We start from the raw sequence: 16,221 nt of genomic DNA on the forward strand, positions 1-16,221 counted from the left end.
TTAAAATTTAATCAAACACGAAGTCTCTCAGTCATTACCTGTGTGCACTCAAGACAACAGCCACAAATTGGATTTTTAGAATCATTTTTGCGACCATCTAAAACTCACATTTCTTCCAATAAGGTAAGAAACACTCTGACTGGTAGAATCTGACATGAAAGAAAATTCCCAACCTAGGGATCAAACCTGGGTCTCCTATATTGCAGGTAGATTCTTTACCATTTGAACCACCAGGGAAGCCCTTAAAAATGTTAAGATATCAAACAAATGTTTTAAAAAAATGCATGTATCATGATTTGACTAATTTTAGTTTCTTCTTTACCCTTATGGTACAAGTTCTACTGAACAAAAGTTCAAAAGATTTTTTTTATAGTGAATTTTATTAATCCATGCTAAGAATTGAGCCAAACTAATGATTTTAAGAGTATCACAATCAAATATATGACCATTAAAGCTGCTCATTTGATGTGTTTGTAAAGCAGTAGTAAAGTAGTTTGTAAAGTAGCTATATTTGTAAAGTAGTATAACTCAACTATGAAGCACATTATTATTAGATGCCTAGAAATTTCTGTTAAAATTTTCTCATTATATTCACAGGACTTTCATTCATTTTTCTGGTTTTCTATTTTGAAATGGATTTTTTTAAAAAAGGAAAGATGTCTTTTAAGTTCAAGTATTGTTATATGACAACTATCTTAATTTTTTACCAGCAAATTTAGAACTCAATCTTAAAAATAAAAGTTCAGATTACTATTTTTTTAAAAAGAGGGAAAAGAGCTCTTTTAAAATTGAAACTATGGTTTTATTTAAATTTACTTCCTAGATTTTTAATTGTATTTTTTTTTTCCCACCTCAGTGCATGAATGCAATATATCATTCTTGGTATGTTTTTCCGGTCATAGACATCTGTTGTTTCCGGGTAAAATATCTGGAAAACAAAAGGGAGAATGTATTTATTAGGTGCTACTTTTCACAATTATTTTAACTCCCCAAATGACCCTATTTTGACTGTCCTTGCTGTTCTGTATTTATTTAATGAAGGGGAGTCTCAGTTGTGCCTCGTGTTGTTTTCCATGTGGACCAATCACTGCCTCAGGCCCCTGCCTGACAGCGCCTCCTAGTGGCTCAACGGAGATTCACAGTCGGCCGCTTCAAGAAGGCTTTGTCCACAGGGCTGGGTGGCAGCTTCACCCCACAAGGCATGAGCCCGGGCAGGCTTTTCTTTCTGTACCGGAGTCACTCTTGTGACTGCCCACTGGTCCCCTGGCCTGAGAAGGGTGTCCCTTTGAAATCATTACACTATAAGAATTTGGCTACACAGTTCTGTAAACATGTGTGTATATACATACAACACACACATACCCATATACCACTTTAAGGAGAAAAAAAACACCCATTTTTACTGATTAAAATCTGGACAGTAGATAAAGTATGAAAGAAAAACATTTATAAACGTACCCCCAGACTGTCACTATTAGCATTTTGGTATATTTTCTTCCAGTCTTTTATCTGTATGTCTCTGTTTTTCTTTTTTTTTTTTTTTTACACTTACGTATGTGGGTATTTGAAAACCAAATTGCACGTTATTATAAGCCTGTTTAGAACACTTGATTAGAGCATGATTGGTTTCCATTCCCTTCATTAGTCTATAAGAACATTACTTCTAGTAGGTGCATAGGATTCTTTCATATTTTTGAATCATAATTTAACCAGTTCTCCATGGTTGAACATTTCTTCCCCCAATTTTGTCCCTATTATAGTCACTGCAATAAACATCCCTGCTTTTTCTGTGCACCTGATTACTTCTTTTGGATAACCATCTATGAATGGAGGTAGTAGACTGAAAAGTCTGAACACTAAAACTTTTAATGCACCTTGATATGCTTTTTGAGCTTGAAACTAAAAACCTAATAAGAAACAGATTTCAGAATACGGCACCAAAAATGAATAATTAGGATTGAAGCTCCTAAGATTAAGAGAAGCATATTGGCATTACTTGCTTTTGGTAAATATTTTATAAAATTTGACATAACAAGTAAAATTGCATACCATACGGTAGAACTTGATACTCAAGCACAGCTTTCTATTGGACACTGAAAAAAGCTACGAGAAAAGCAAAGTTTCTTGACCTATAAAATGTATAGTCACTGAGTGCTTCAAGAAATATCTATAGTCTATGAAATTTCAAAGATCTTTCTAAGTTTCCTTTAATACATTTGCTGTTAAAGTATTAATGAGAAGAGGATTCCCCATTTAGAATATGGCCAGGTTTAAAAGTTCTACCAGGTAAGCAGAGGACAACTGTAACTTCCCCTCTTCTTTAAACAAGAAACTTTTTATACTGGTGTGTCTCGTGGAAAACCATTATGAATATATATGTCTTCCTTTATCAAGGAGATGGGATCAATTTATAGTTCACCGTCTTCTTCAGCATTGTAACCCCAGTGTGTAACATGAAGCTGAGCACAGAGTAGGCAGCTCATATTGATACAGGAAGGAGTTTATTAATACATCGAAGTCAATTCAGTATACTGCTGGCTTCGCATTACTGCAATGTAATATATCACTGATTTCATAATAAACATCAGGATTAAAATAGAATCTGTTGCATGGATCACTTGTTTGGCTTAAAATCAAAATAAATGTGGCCAACATACACACCACTTGAGAAGGTTTAAATCAAATCTTTCAAACATAATGAAATTATCCTAACTAACATATGCAGCCTCATACAGAAAAACGGCATTTGAATTTCTCTTTTTAAGTCTGGTTACCACTCAACACCCTGCTAATACTCACTAAATCACAATTTAGAAATATGAATTCTGTATGATAACTACTTCCTGGGAAGGAATAGCATTCAATGTTCTCAACATTTTAGGAGATGGGCAAGTACTTTAATTAAAAATGGCAAAATAAAACAGGTCAACAGTGACCGTTGCAAGATAAAATGAACTGAGTTAAAACAGGTATTAGCACAAATGTATTAAAAATAGGCATTCGTAATTCACCTTAAGGAATTTTTTGTTTTTGTTGTGGGGGTGTTTTTAATTGCAAACCTGGAATAATACTAAAAACAACACAGGCCTAAATAAGTCAGTAGCCTATCCCCTTGCCGGACCATTCTTAAATAATTTCTTTAAAATAGCTGGACTTACTAAGTAAGCAATTCAAAAAGGGGAACTACTGATATACCTGGAAACCTTACGGACGGCAAGGGCATTATGCTTAGTGAAAAAGTCAGTCTCAAAAGGTTACCTACTGTATGATTTCATTTTTATAACATTCTCAAAATGACAAAACTATAAAGATGAGAGCAGATTAGGGGGCTGCCAGGGGACAGTGCTGGAGAAGGGGTATGATATAGAGACCAGCCTCTCTGCAGCGCCTGTATCTTGATTCTGGTAGAGGTCACAGAAGTCTGTTTATGGATTGAACTACACTTGTGTGCGTGCGCACACACACACATGAATGTTCACTGGTGAACAATGAACAAAGTCTGAGTCTAGTTAACATTCATACACCAACGCCAATTTAATTCTGTACTACAGTTATGAGATGTCACCATGAGGGAAACCTGAATTAAGTTTACACAAAGAGATACTATTTTTGCAACTTCCTGTGATGCTAAAATTATTTCAAAATCAGAAGTTTAAGAAATAGCTCTACAATTTCTATCACATGTAATTATTTTCTCATTTCCTCTACTTGTCTAATCTGTCTCACAGGTGTAAGGGTATCTGCTCTTTGAATTTAACAAGTTCTGAATATTTGCAGAATGAGTTTTATTTGGGAGATCTATTTTAGGAGTAAGAGCTCTGACTCGCTAGCCATTAAACTTTAAAGTGATACTATTATTTATAATAATATTTATTTACTTAAAATAAATTTATAATGATTTATAATGATACAATATATAGCGATACAAAGAGACTTGGAATCTTAGGTATAAATAGCAATACAAAAGAGGGCGATGGTGTTTCTAACTCAGTTATCTACCAGGTAAAGCTGTTCTGACCTGGTTTAACTTTACCTGGTTGCTCCCGACCTGAATTCTTGCCATATGTTACTTTACGCGTGCTTTTCCATGTATTTGTTTAGTTCTCACATCTCTCACTCCTGAGGCAATGAGGGCACCTACAGCGCGAAGGTACCCCATTCTGCGAATCCTCTCCCACAGGGAGGTGTCTGTGCCAACCCTCCTGTCTTCCCAGCCCAAGCTTACCTTGGGTAGGCCGATGGACTCCATGGCTCTTAGCCACTGCACGGTGTTATCTGTGTGCCGAAAGTGAAGGCCCGACTTCTGATGGGGCGGAAAAGAGGGGAGCACACGAAAAGGAGGTAAGACAGTGACCACTGCTTCCGCTAGCAGGACGCTTTCAATTGTACTTCTCCTAGAACAGTGCCATGAACGCTCACATACAGCAACCGGTAAAGGAGAGGAGACTTTCTTAGCAACACTCCAACCATTTGGGACGGACCATTCCAGTCCCCAGAATTCACACGTTTGAGGTAATTCTGCACTAGACTCCCAAAGACCATTTACTGTCCAGCACGCCTAAGGATGTTTTATGAGACATGTGTGCCCACACACACACACACACACACTCAGTGTCAAGACTGCGGCAACCATGGCTGAGGGCAATAGTAACTTCTGGAGAAAAAGGATTTTTACAAGACTAGATGTCTTTTTTTGTGTGTGGTTTCTGGTTCTGCCAGATCACAACTGTAATATGATCTGTTAAAAAAAAAAAAAAGATAATAATAAAAGAAAAAACCAAACTGGAAAATATAGAAAAATACAAAGATGAAAACAAAAAAAAAACAATCCATGATTCAGAGCTAATTTTAGTATTTATTCCTTCTATAATTTAATTCTAACCTTGGCCTTGTACAATAAGCAAACTTTCAGTGGAAATAGTTTACAAGACCTTTTTCTACCCATATAATAAAAATAGGCTCTGTTTTCCATTCCTACAGTTCTAATCAGCCAGCCATTATTTTCTACACAGTCTACAAATAAAATATTCTTGTTGTTATCTTATGAAGTTTTATCAGGTATATACTGCTGACAGCTTTAAAATAATCTTATATATTTCATTAGTTAAGTGTATACCATAATGTTATATATCTTATTTTTCACTTTGAATAAAATGAAAACTATAGCAAGTTTCATCGTAATTAACACCCAATGGTGTATTATCACATTCACAAAGTCTAGCTCTTCCCATCTTCTGTGAGCTTCTACAAACTAATGGTTGATTTAATAAAAACTATTTTTCTCGCTGTTAGAAATTATAAAGCATAAGAAAATTAAAAATTGACAAATATTTATACATTTTTGATAGTGGCCATTATTTACTGAGATTGGACCGCGTATGTCACGCACTTTACATAGATTATCTCTAATTTTCCAAATACTCTGCAAAGTAGTTATTATTTCCATTTTTTTGAGAGATGAGGAAACCTAGGCAACAAAGATGAAGTGATTTGCCTAAAGTCAAACATCTGTTGAGGGGCTGAGCTGGGATTCAAGACTAAATCTCTGTGGATCTGAACACCTTCCCCATGCCATCACCCGCCCAGAGCAGAGGACAGGACCTGATGACCTGGGGATTACTCTTCAGAGGAAAGAGATTAGCTAACCACTGTGAAATACCTAGAGGGAGGGGAGAGGATCTGAAGGGCATGCAGAGGAGAGAGGAAAAGCGGGGGAAGAGAAAGGGGGACGGGCATGCAAAGAAAGGAAAAGCATAGCGAGAGAGTTCACAGCCAGGCAGTAGTGTCTGAGGCTAACTCAGCATCAGCAACGTTTGCTGAACACAAACGGTTCTCAGACACGGCCACTCTGTGAACATGGAGGGCCAAAATGGAGACAGTCCTCAATCATGTCAGGGCTGAGGACCCTCAGCACCATAAAGTGACTAACATAGTCCTCTTCCAAATAAGACGGGCGACTTATTTCTTGACTATGGCAATCTGGTCCCTAGTGAATATTCTCACCTCCTAAAAATTACCAAGAGACCAAATTGATCCTACTTGCTGATAACACCATTAGTATTGGGCTTCCCTGGTGGCTCAGCTGGTAAAGAATCCACCTGCAATGCAGGAGATACCAGTTTGATTCCTAGGTTGGGAAGATCTGCTGGAGAAGGGATGAACTACCCACTCCAGTATTCTTGGGCTCCCCTGGCGGCTCAGCTGGTAAAGAATCCGCCTGCAATGCGGGAGACCCTGGTTCGATTCTTGGGTTGGGAAGACCCACTGGAGAAGGAATGGGCTCCCCACTCCAGTATTCTTGGGCCCCCCTGGCGGCTCAGCTGGTAAAGAACCCGCCTGCAATGCAGGATATACCAGTTCGATTCTTAGGTTGGGAAGATCTGCTGGAGAAGGGATGGGCTACCCACTCCAGTATTCTGGCCTGGAGAATTCCATGGACTGTATAGTCCACGGGGTTGCAAAGAGTCAGACACGACTGAGCGACTTTCACATTTTAGATTTTCCTGGTGGTTCAGGTGGTAAAGAGTCTGCTTGCAATGTGGGAGACTGGAGTTCAATCCCTGGGTCGGGAAGATCCCCTGGAGGAGGGCATGGCAACCCACTCCAGTATCCTTGCCTGGAGAATCCCATGGACAGAGGAGCCTGGCAGGCTACAGTCCATGGGGTTGCAAAGAGTCAGACATGACTGAGTGACTTCACTTTCACCTTCCTGATAACACCCCAAAGATAACTGGTTCTTGCTTCCTAAATCCTTATTAGAATCGCTCAGTACAAGTTCAAATCTCTACTAAGCTCCTATTTCCTCTTTCTTACAGCTCCATGGGTATGCCTTTTTTTCTTGGCCTTTTTTCTGAGTTTAAATAAATATGGTTTTGTTTGACCCTAGGTTGGTTTCTGAGAATCTTTGGTTGATAGCCTTGAACAATCCAAATTATGCAATAAAAACATCCCATCCATTTAGTGGTCTCGTTAGTTAGGTAACCTCAGGAAAGTTCCAAGTCTCTTTGAACCTCGGTTCCTCAGCCACAAAATGGGAATGGTATGTTTCTTTGGGTTGAGGAATTTCATGAGACTATACATGGAACACTCAGTTGCAAAGTACACCTAAGAATGCCATAAACGTTGGTTATGGTAATTATTATGCTATGAGACTGGGCTTGAAACTTTATTCACCTTTAAGGTCAAAAGAAGTTCAGTGCTTCATGTAAGAGGCACCGAAGGAAAGGGTGGTTATCTTGGTCATATTTCTATACTAAATGACATGACAGGTTTCAAATCCTCATCCACTTTAAACACCTGAGGAATGCTGACTTCAGAACCCTATGCTCCATGTCTGTATATTTTACAAGTAAGCTTCAGTGAGTGAACTGTATTAACATCTTCAATCTGTAGATTTACTTCAGTTAGAACAGAAAAGGTCTTCTAAAGAGGCTCAAAATAAACTTAGTCCATTATAAACATTTATAGTTTGTCTTTTCACCAGTCCCATACTAACATTAATATGTTAGACTAGGTGTTATGTCTATAGTCATATTTAGTCAAGGGTTGGTATGGTCTGTCTACCTAATTTCTTTCAGGTATTAGACTAGAAAGGACATGCTGATTTTTTATTTACTATAGCACCAGCAAACAAGATTACCGCACTTTAAATTGAATAGATGAGGTATTATGTAAGCCTTCTGTGGATGGTAACTTCTTATATATTAGGATCAAGGCAATTTAGAACCATGAGGTAGTCTGAAACCAGTAATTATTCTAATTTGCTCATTTTATACAGGAAGAAACTGAAGGCCCAAGTATTTAAGACATTCGAGTTGACCTAACTTGTTGAGCTCAGGGTCAAGATCAGGTTGCAGAATTCCCTGACTCCTAGTCCAAATATTCTGGTCAATTTACTGCTTATGGAGCCTCAGAACAAACACACACCGTCTGTGACAGTTACAGGGTGCTCACCTCTATCAGGCGGGCACTGGGCCGAGCGCCTGGCATAGGTGATCACATTTGTTCCTCCCAATTTCTCTACAAGGTTGATGCTGTTAGTATTTTCCCACCTTCATCTCGGGAAACTGAAGCTCACCGAATCAAAGTCAGTGGTGAAGCCCGATTCTGAAGTGTTTGGGTTCTGCAGCTCATACTCCTGACCACTGTCTATGCTTTCCCTGTCTAAGGCCCACCTTCAGTGAGCATTTGTTATAAATCTGCAGCTGTCAATGCACTGTCCAGAATGATACTGCTGTGAGGCTTATCAGATTGAGCTCTCTCCAAGGAATGCCCCCTTCTTCCAATCCTCTTTCTCTCGGTCATCCTAGGTGGCTTGGGAACCTTCAGCCGTCAAGCCGCACCGTGGAGACCTTTCTGGCCTCTGTGTCAGTCTAACCCCCTTTAGACTTGACCACACTCTGCTTAGTTACCGCCCACATCCACCTAGCTGTGCTCTCTGGTCTCTCCGCCCATTTCCAGTCCTTCTCCAGGACTCATCCTTCATTTCCCCTCTCGAATCCTCTTACTTCTCGTCTCTGCAGGCAACGGTCATCGGTCACCTGGGCTGAGGAATCCTCTCATCGCACCCTGCCTTTGAGTCCCTCTTCCCTCCACACAGTCTTTGTGAAGTACAGGCTGTCCCACGGTGCCCCTGTCAACACTGAAACAGCTCCCCCTGTACTTACGATGAAGGCACCCCATACGAGGTCCTCCAGGTGGGACTGAGCTCTCTCTGCTTCTCTCCTGGCCTTATTTCTCGCCTCTGCCCCTCATCTAGCCTTCCAGCCACTCAACCTGGCCAAGTGCCTTTCGTCCTTGAGCCCCTCTTGTCTGGACCACCCTCCCCACTCCCTACCCTTAGCTCTCATGGATGAGTTTCCTCTCCTTCTTCCAGCCTCTGCGTAAGAACATTTGCTCAGCAAAGTGCATGGCTGTCTGTCAACAACTCTGGCTTTAATCTCTTCCTTGATACACTGATCACAATTCATGACTGTCTCTTTTCCTCACAGACTGTCTCTCCAACTGTGAGCAGCATGAAAACCATGTCTGCTTGGCTCTGCACTGTCTTTGGTGCCCAGATCAGCAGCTGGTACCTGGTAGGTATGGATGAGGATTGCATGGATAAATGAGTTCTACCCTTTATGTATTTCTATCTTAGTACAGCTTTATCTTCTTTCCCTATAACTTTATTAAATCTTATTATATGAATGTATCTGCCTTTTAGAGCAGTGATTCTCAAACCTTAATAGTATGTAAGAAAAGAATCACCTGAGGTGATAATTAAGAATGGAGCTTCCTGGGGCCCTGGCTAAGATACTGGGGGAGGGCCCCAAAAGTTCACATTTTTACACACACCCATCATGGGGGACCACAGGAAGTCTGAGCATCACACTTAGAGGAGGAGTTTCAGCAAGTATTGAATAAAGGACTGAATAAAGCATAGAAGACAAGAAATGGAGCCCTTTGGCTTACTAGAAAGTACTAGTTGGGACTTCCCTAGCACTCCAGTTGGTTAAGACTTGGCCTTCCAACGCAGGGGGTGAGGTTTCAACCCCTGGCTGGGGAGGTAAGATCCCACATACTTCATGGCCAAAAACAGAAGCAATATTTTAACAAATTCAATAAAAGACTTTTAAAATGGCCCACATTAAAAAAATAAAAAATCTCTAAAAAATAAAAAATTCTCATTCATTCCTTTACCCAACAGCTATTTGGGCCAGAACCTGAACTATTGACTGAGGACACGGTGGAAGAGACACACACAGCTCCTGCCTTCAGGACAAAACAGTTACTACAGCACAGTGTGGTGTGTCGATGTGCGCGTGGCATGAGCACGCAACTCAGCCCTGGAGGGGGAGGCGGAGATGGTCAGGGAAAGGACACTCTTCACTGGAAGGTTTAACTCAATACCTAGCATGACCTCCTAACCCGAAATTAATGAGGGGCCGAGGCTGTAGACAACGAGCTGGCAACAGCAAGAACAGGGCTGCGTGGAAGCGCCCGCTGCTTCGCTCAAAGCCATGAGCGCCCCCAGCCGAGGCCCCGGGATTTGGGGCAGAGCTTTTGCTCGGGGACACCCGGCCCAACAGGTGGGTCATATTTTATGGCCACAGCCCAGCAGGCCCTGCAGAGCGTTCAGGCTCGCTGAACTCATGGTTTCCAGATGGCCCATCAAGAGACAGGCCTAGGTTAGCGAGTGTTCCCCTGTTTCAGCATCTTTGCCGCCGTCCCGTGATTTAGGGCTCCTTGAAGAGGACCATGTGACAAGCTTTAGATCTGAAAAACACATGAACAGGAAACTGTCTCCTACCCACTAATATTTGTTTCCTTTCATTTTTGCAGAAGAAACAAAATAGCCTTAAAATAAAAATTTACAATGACACAGCAAATCACGAACAATTCCCATTCAAGGACGTGGTCAGGGATTTAATACAAGGAGAAAAAAAGAAAAGCCTCTTTTCTCCAGTGAATTAACAGAGGGGTAGTTTCCCTTTGTCCCATGATTCTCCCACGTCACAGCGGGCATCGACTCCCCTCCATCTGCCACCTCCCCTCTTTCCACGCCTCTCCTAACATCCTTTCTTCTGTGCATCACACCTGGGGCCTGATGGGATGGGGGACAGGAACACAGACCACTTCCTTCTGTCACGATGGTTTGCTCAGGGATGTCAGCACTTGTCCAGGTGCCCCAGGAATTTTATTTTGCAACAAGAGATTGGAAATATTTCCCCCGTCCCCTTCCCAAGGAGAAGTTGCTATGGATTCAAATAATAGGACCTCTGATGCCAGGAGGCAATGGTACCTGTTTAAGTTGCCATGAGGGGTCCAGAGCTGAACTGGCAAGAGACACCTATATTCAAGGCATATAATATGCCAGGAGGGGAATTAGCCCACCTGCAGCTCTGAGGCTCGCTTTCACTAAAGGTCTGTCTTTGCAGCCTTATTCTCTCAATCCACACATCAAAACAAAACACCCACAATCCTTTTCCAGGGAAGGTTGGAGCCCATGACACTTTATCATCAAATCTATATCATCGAATCTACATGGCCATTATAATTGGTCTAGGTCTTGATAACAACAATCACAGAAGCAATGAAAATAAAAGAAAGATCATGTTCTAAAATGTGGACAAATGTTAATTTATTTTGTGACACAGGGGATACAAATAATTTTTTTCTGAACTTTGAAAATATTCCTTAAAGTTAAAAAAAGAAACTTTAATTGTGGCTAGCTAAATCATTTGTTTTGCTTAAGTCTTCCAAAAGGCTGGAAACTCACTCTAGGGAGAAGCATCTAGAGTTAATAAACACATGACTTAATAAACTTATTTTAACATATGCAAACATTTTTTCATAACATTATTCAAGGCAGAGACTTTTGCTCCATTCCCTTTTAGATTAGATGATGAAAAGAGACTTGTCAAAAAAGATGTCAATTCATCTTGTCTGTTAGCCTAAATCATTACTCAGACATTTGCTCTGAATTCAATATACATATTTTAAAGATATATTTTGTCTCAATAACAACTGAAGGGTAGTGTGACTCATGCATTAAATGGAAAATTATTCTATTTTCAATTATACTTAATGTTATCCTTGAAATTTTAAGAGAAATAACTTTTAAAAACACTTGAAAATCTGCAGATAAAAAATACTCATATAACAAAACCAAACACAGGATATTGAGGAAAAAAAAAAAAAAAATCAAGTTTCAAAGAAGCTTTAGAAACCCTGACCCAAAGTGGAGAAGAGATCTCACATTCTAGAAGAGAACAGCACACATTTAAAAATTGCTTTTTGAAGACATGTATAATCAAGGTATCTTTTAGGTTGGTGCTTACTTTTTCCTTCTTTACTTTTTAATGGAAGTTTTCAAACATAAAAAGTAGACAGAATAGTATAACGAACTCATTTGCACCCATCATCTAATCTCAACAATTACTAACTCACGGCTGGTCTTGAATCATGTTAACCCTCTTCCCAATTATTTTGAAGCAAATCATAGATGTATCACCTTACCTGAAAATACTTAAACATTATTTCCACAAAATACACACATAAAAAAAATAGTGTTTATATTGACTGGTTGTTTATTTTGATTGTATTTATTTAAGATTGGTGTTTATATTGGTTTGGTTTTCCTCCCTATATTCCTTCTCAAATTAGCTATGAAAGAATTCATAAAACTAGCTGCATACAAAAAGGTTGGTCTCATTTTGTTTTAAACATCAAATGGAAAGGAGTTTCTGACTCATCAATATTAGCACTTTTTTTCTTTTTCAATCACCTTGGCTCTAACTCTTTGGGGCGACAAGTTCAAGTCTCCGCTGGGTACTTTACTTCTTGATGAGAATAAGGGGAGTAATAAAACCCTGTTGGTGGTGAAGAGAGGAGGGGTAGAGGGCCCTCACTTTTATATTTACTGGTACTAATGACATGACCTCCATGACGGAATAATGGGGGTTGGGAGTTGGAAGCCCCACAAATCAGAGGTCTCTTAGCCTCAGCCCAGAAACAGAAAAGGGCTTTGCTTCCAAAACTGCTGCCGCCTCAGGAATGATTATTAACAGGCTTCAAAGACCAAGGACATTCCCCTTCCCCATACCCCTACCTCCCACAAAATCCTGATAGAAACACTAAAGAAAGGGAAGGAAGGCAAAGACCCAACTTTCACTTTGAGCCAGAGGCCCAAAACCAATTAGATCTCAGTTACCTTATAGCGTGTTTGTTCCACATCATAGATCTTTTTCTCCGATACCATTTTGGGGGCAAAGAATTTGGCTAACTTTGCAAGGTAAACTCCGTTCCGGAGTCCTTCTTCCAGTTCAGTGGTTGGTGGCAATTCTTCAACTAAACAGACTTCCATCCACCTAGAAGGATTAAGAGAGAGCAAAAAAAAAAAAACCTTAAAGTGAATCCAGTTTGTTATCTTTCTATAAATGAAGAGATGTGGTGTCTTACTATCAGTGGCAGGGCCATTAACAAAGGGGGCGGGATCTGAAACATCTTTATCATCATAAACAGGAAGAGAGAAGCTTCTGGATGGAACAAGGATTCAAAACACAAGAGGAACAAGGGGTTGACAAGCCCAGAGGCACTAAACTCACTATGAGCCAGAGTTTGTTGACTTCACCTTTATGAGTCTCTGCCAAGTCTCTTAAAGAGGAAAGAGGCCAATCTGTGCTTGTATGGGTGGAATGAGTCTTGCGGACACTACAGAAAAAGCAATTCCAAGTTTATGAGCCTCAGTGGAGGACATTTTTGTAGGGGTCATGCCGTGGGGAGAGCATAGTCCAAGGTGCGGTAAAATCTGCAGTTGCTCAGCCTGGAAATGACTACCAGGAGAGGCAGGAAGGCATAGGAAAGGGACATCAAACTCCAGAAAGCAGACACAGTCTTCCTTAAATAAGACACATTCCTTTTTCCAATGCCAGGAGCTTACTACAGCGCACTTAACCTTTTGGGGAAGCTATTCTCTGGGTACTGAGAAAGTTGTTGAGCAAAAGATTAGATTCCATCTTAGGACACTCTGCCAGTATCATAGAAAAGAGAGCACCAAGGTCATTACTGGCTCAAAGACACACAGTGGGAGGAGGGCCAGGCCAGTTCACATTTCACGCCGGGGTGCAGAGTCTGCCAGAGCTCACAGGATACTGTGCTTCCTCCCTGTGCTTGAGGAACTCTTCCCTACTGTAAGACCCAAGAACCGGGGGTGCAAGCCCTCACCTCTCTGCCACTAACCCACCACCACATCAGCAGCTCTGAGTGTGAGCCCCACACCTACACAGCGAGGCCCCTCAGAAGACCAGTAACAGAGAAGCGCTGACTCCATTACACCTGGCAGGGAGGAGAGGACTGCTCTGCACTATTAACAACGGATTCGGATCCAGGCAGTGAACACTGTAAAACGTCTCAAGTGCCTGTAGCTCTGGCCAATACTTTTTAGAAGCTCAAAGGGTCCCTAATAAGCAAGGAGTATTTACTGACAATGTGAAATATGGAGTTAGAGACAGAAATGGCAACCCATTCCAGTATCCTTGCCTGGGAAATTCCTCGGACAGAGGAGCCTGGTGGGCTATAGTCCATGGCATTGCAAAGAGTCGGACATTACTGAGAGACTGAACGGAACTGAGAAAAACTATGACAAACATGGATAGCATATTTAAAAGCAGAGACATGACTTTGCCAACAAAGTCCATCTAGTCAAAGCTATGGTTTTTCCAGTCGTCATGTGTGGATGTGAGAGTTGGACTGTGAAGAAAGCTGAGCCCCAAAGAATTGATGCTTTTGAACTGTGGTGTTGGAGAAGACTCTTGAGAGTCCCTTGGACTGCAAGGAGATCCAACCAGTCAATCTTAAAAGAAATCAGTCCTGAATATTCATTGGAAGGATTCAGCTTCAGCTCCAATACTTTGGCCACCTGATGTGAAGAACTGACTCATTGGAAAAGACCCTGATGCTGGGCAAGATTGAAGGCAGAAGAGGGGGGTGACAGAGGATGAGATGGTTGGATGGCATCACTGACTCAATGGACACGAGTTTGAGTGAGCTCCGGGAGTTGGTGATACAGGGAAGCCTGGGGTGCTGCAGTCCATGGTGTCACAAAGAGTTGGACACAACTGAGAGACTGAACCGAACAGATGAGAAAAAACGTAAATATAAGCCCTGCCTTCCAAGAGCATTAAACAAAACTGAGAAGGCAACACAAGTGTAAGAAAAAATCAGAGAGCCATGTAAGACAGGCTATGATGCCCAATACAACTATTAGTGCCTAACAAGAAGAAATTTGGGAATAGTGTGGGGGTAGGGGGCACTGGGCTCTCAGTGGAGTAGCAGGGAAAAAATGACAAGGTGGTGGGATCTGGATTCAGCTGGAAAGGGAGGATTTGGAAAGGCAAGGCAGGGGGACACTGGGAGCTGAGGGGCAGGACATACCAGAATCACGAAGGAAACACGGCTGATGCATGGGATAAACCCAGAGAAGACCTAGGGGCCTTAGGGTTCATGGGGAGAAAGGAATCAAGCTGAGCATACACAGTGAAAGCAGGAGCTGGTGTAAGAGAAGCAATGACATTTGCTGCTACAGGAAGCAAGGAAGCTCTTGGCAGACTCACAGCAGAGGAGGGACAGGCTGACAGTGGTATTTAGAGAAAATTCAGTCTTGTAAAATGGAGGCCCCAAAGACAAAGCACTGAGCCTTCCCCACTGCAAGGAGCTCAGGGACTGGATGAGACAGGAAGAAACGGGAAGGGTGGAAAGCAAGAGGCATTTCAAGGAAATGGTAACAAGATGTGGTGACAGCTTAGAAAGTGGGGAGCGGGTCAAAGGAAAGGGAATATTCCCATCCAGGGAGAGGGGCTCCATGTGGAGGGAGCTCTCTGTACCAGGACTCAGCCCCATATCCACTGTGGCCCCAGGCATGTCCCCTGACCTCCCTGGGCCTCAGTGTTCTCCTCTGTTGAAGGGGCAGATGAGAAGGACAGGATGTTAAGGCTTCCTGCAGCTCTAACATCCTAGGGGGACTGGGAAAACTTGGAAGAACAAGCAGCTTTCAATAGTAACATGAGATGCGAAATTTACTTTCACATAACAAACACAAGGTGAATAAGGATTATTTGGTTATGTGGGCCTTGCTGCAAATGAACGTAAGAGTATCATAGGCTTGATGAATTTTTAAAACTGTAAGAAATCAATAATAATGTTGTCTTTTTGATTAAAAAGAAAATGTGGGCAAATTAAAAGCCAGTGCACTAGACCAAGTTTCTAATCTAAGTAAATTACAAATTATAGCATCATGCTCTTTCACATTAAAACAAACCTGTTTTCAAATAATTATCTTGAAAAAATTTACAAAATTGGTTTTCTGCACAGCAATATATAATTGCTCTATAATAATTCCATAACTGAGGGGTAGATTGTGAAAGGTTGGGGAGAGGTAAATTGACAATTTATAGCAAGAGAGGGAGGTGATAAATCAACATTTGAGACCAAGAAGTAGAAAGTTAAAATAAAAACAACTTTGACGTATTTTAGAATTGGGTTTACTTTTTAAAAAAAATAATCACATTAATTTTTGTCTGTGTTAGAATATATGTGCAGATGGCTGAAAAAACAAATTATTCCAAAAACTTAGGTTAACTATACCCTATTTAAAGAGCTATTGCTATGGCTTACCACATCATGAAGTGCTCAAGGGCAAAAACCATCTCTTCTTTTTGTGATCCCACTATACTGAAAATG

At 41.0% G+C, this 16,221-nt stretch overlaps 1 protein-coding gene across 1 annotated transcript in view; it reads right to left on the reverse strand.

The window, feature by feature from the left end:
• The window catches only part of LOC120852603 (ras GTPase-activating-like protein IQGAP2), a 309,398-nt gene that overhangs the window by 133,476 nt on the left and 159,701 nt on the right, over window positions 1-16,221 (reverse strand). The window contains exons 3-5 of the mRNA XM_040225934.1: window positions 12,695-12,851; window positions 4,226-4,303; window positions 852-928 (exon numbers count right to left, since the gene is read on the reverse strand). Coding sequence (XP_040081868.1) covers window positions 852-928; window positions 4,226-4,303; window positions 12,695-12,851 — 312 coding nt within the window. The remainder of the gene's footprint in view (window positions 1-851; window positions 929-4,225; window positions 4,304-12,694; window positions 12,852-16,221) is intronic.

This window comes from Oryx dammah, unplaced genomic scaffold (genome assembly GCF_014754425.2).
Source record: "Oryx dammah isolate SB20612 unplaced genomic scaffold, SCBI_Odam_1.1 HiC_scaffold_26, whole genome shotgun sequence".
Taxonomy (NCBI): Eukaryota; Metazoa; Chordata; class Mammalia; order Artiodactyla; family Bovidae; genus Oryx; species Oryx dammah.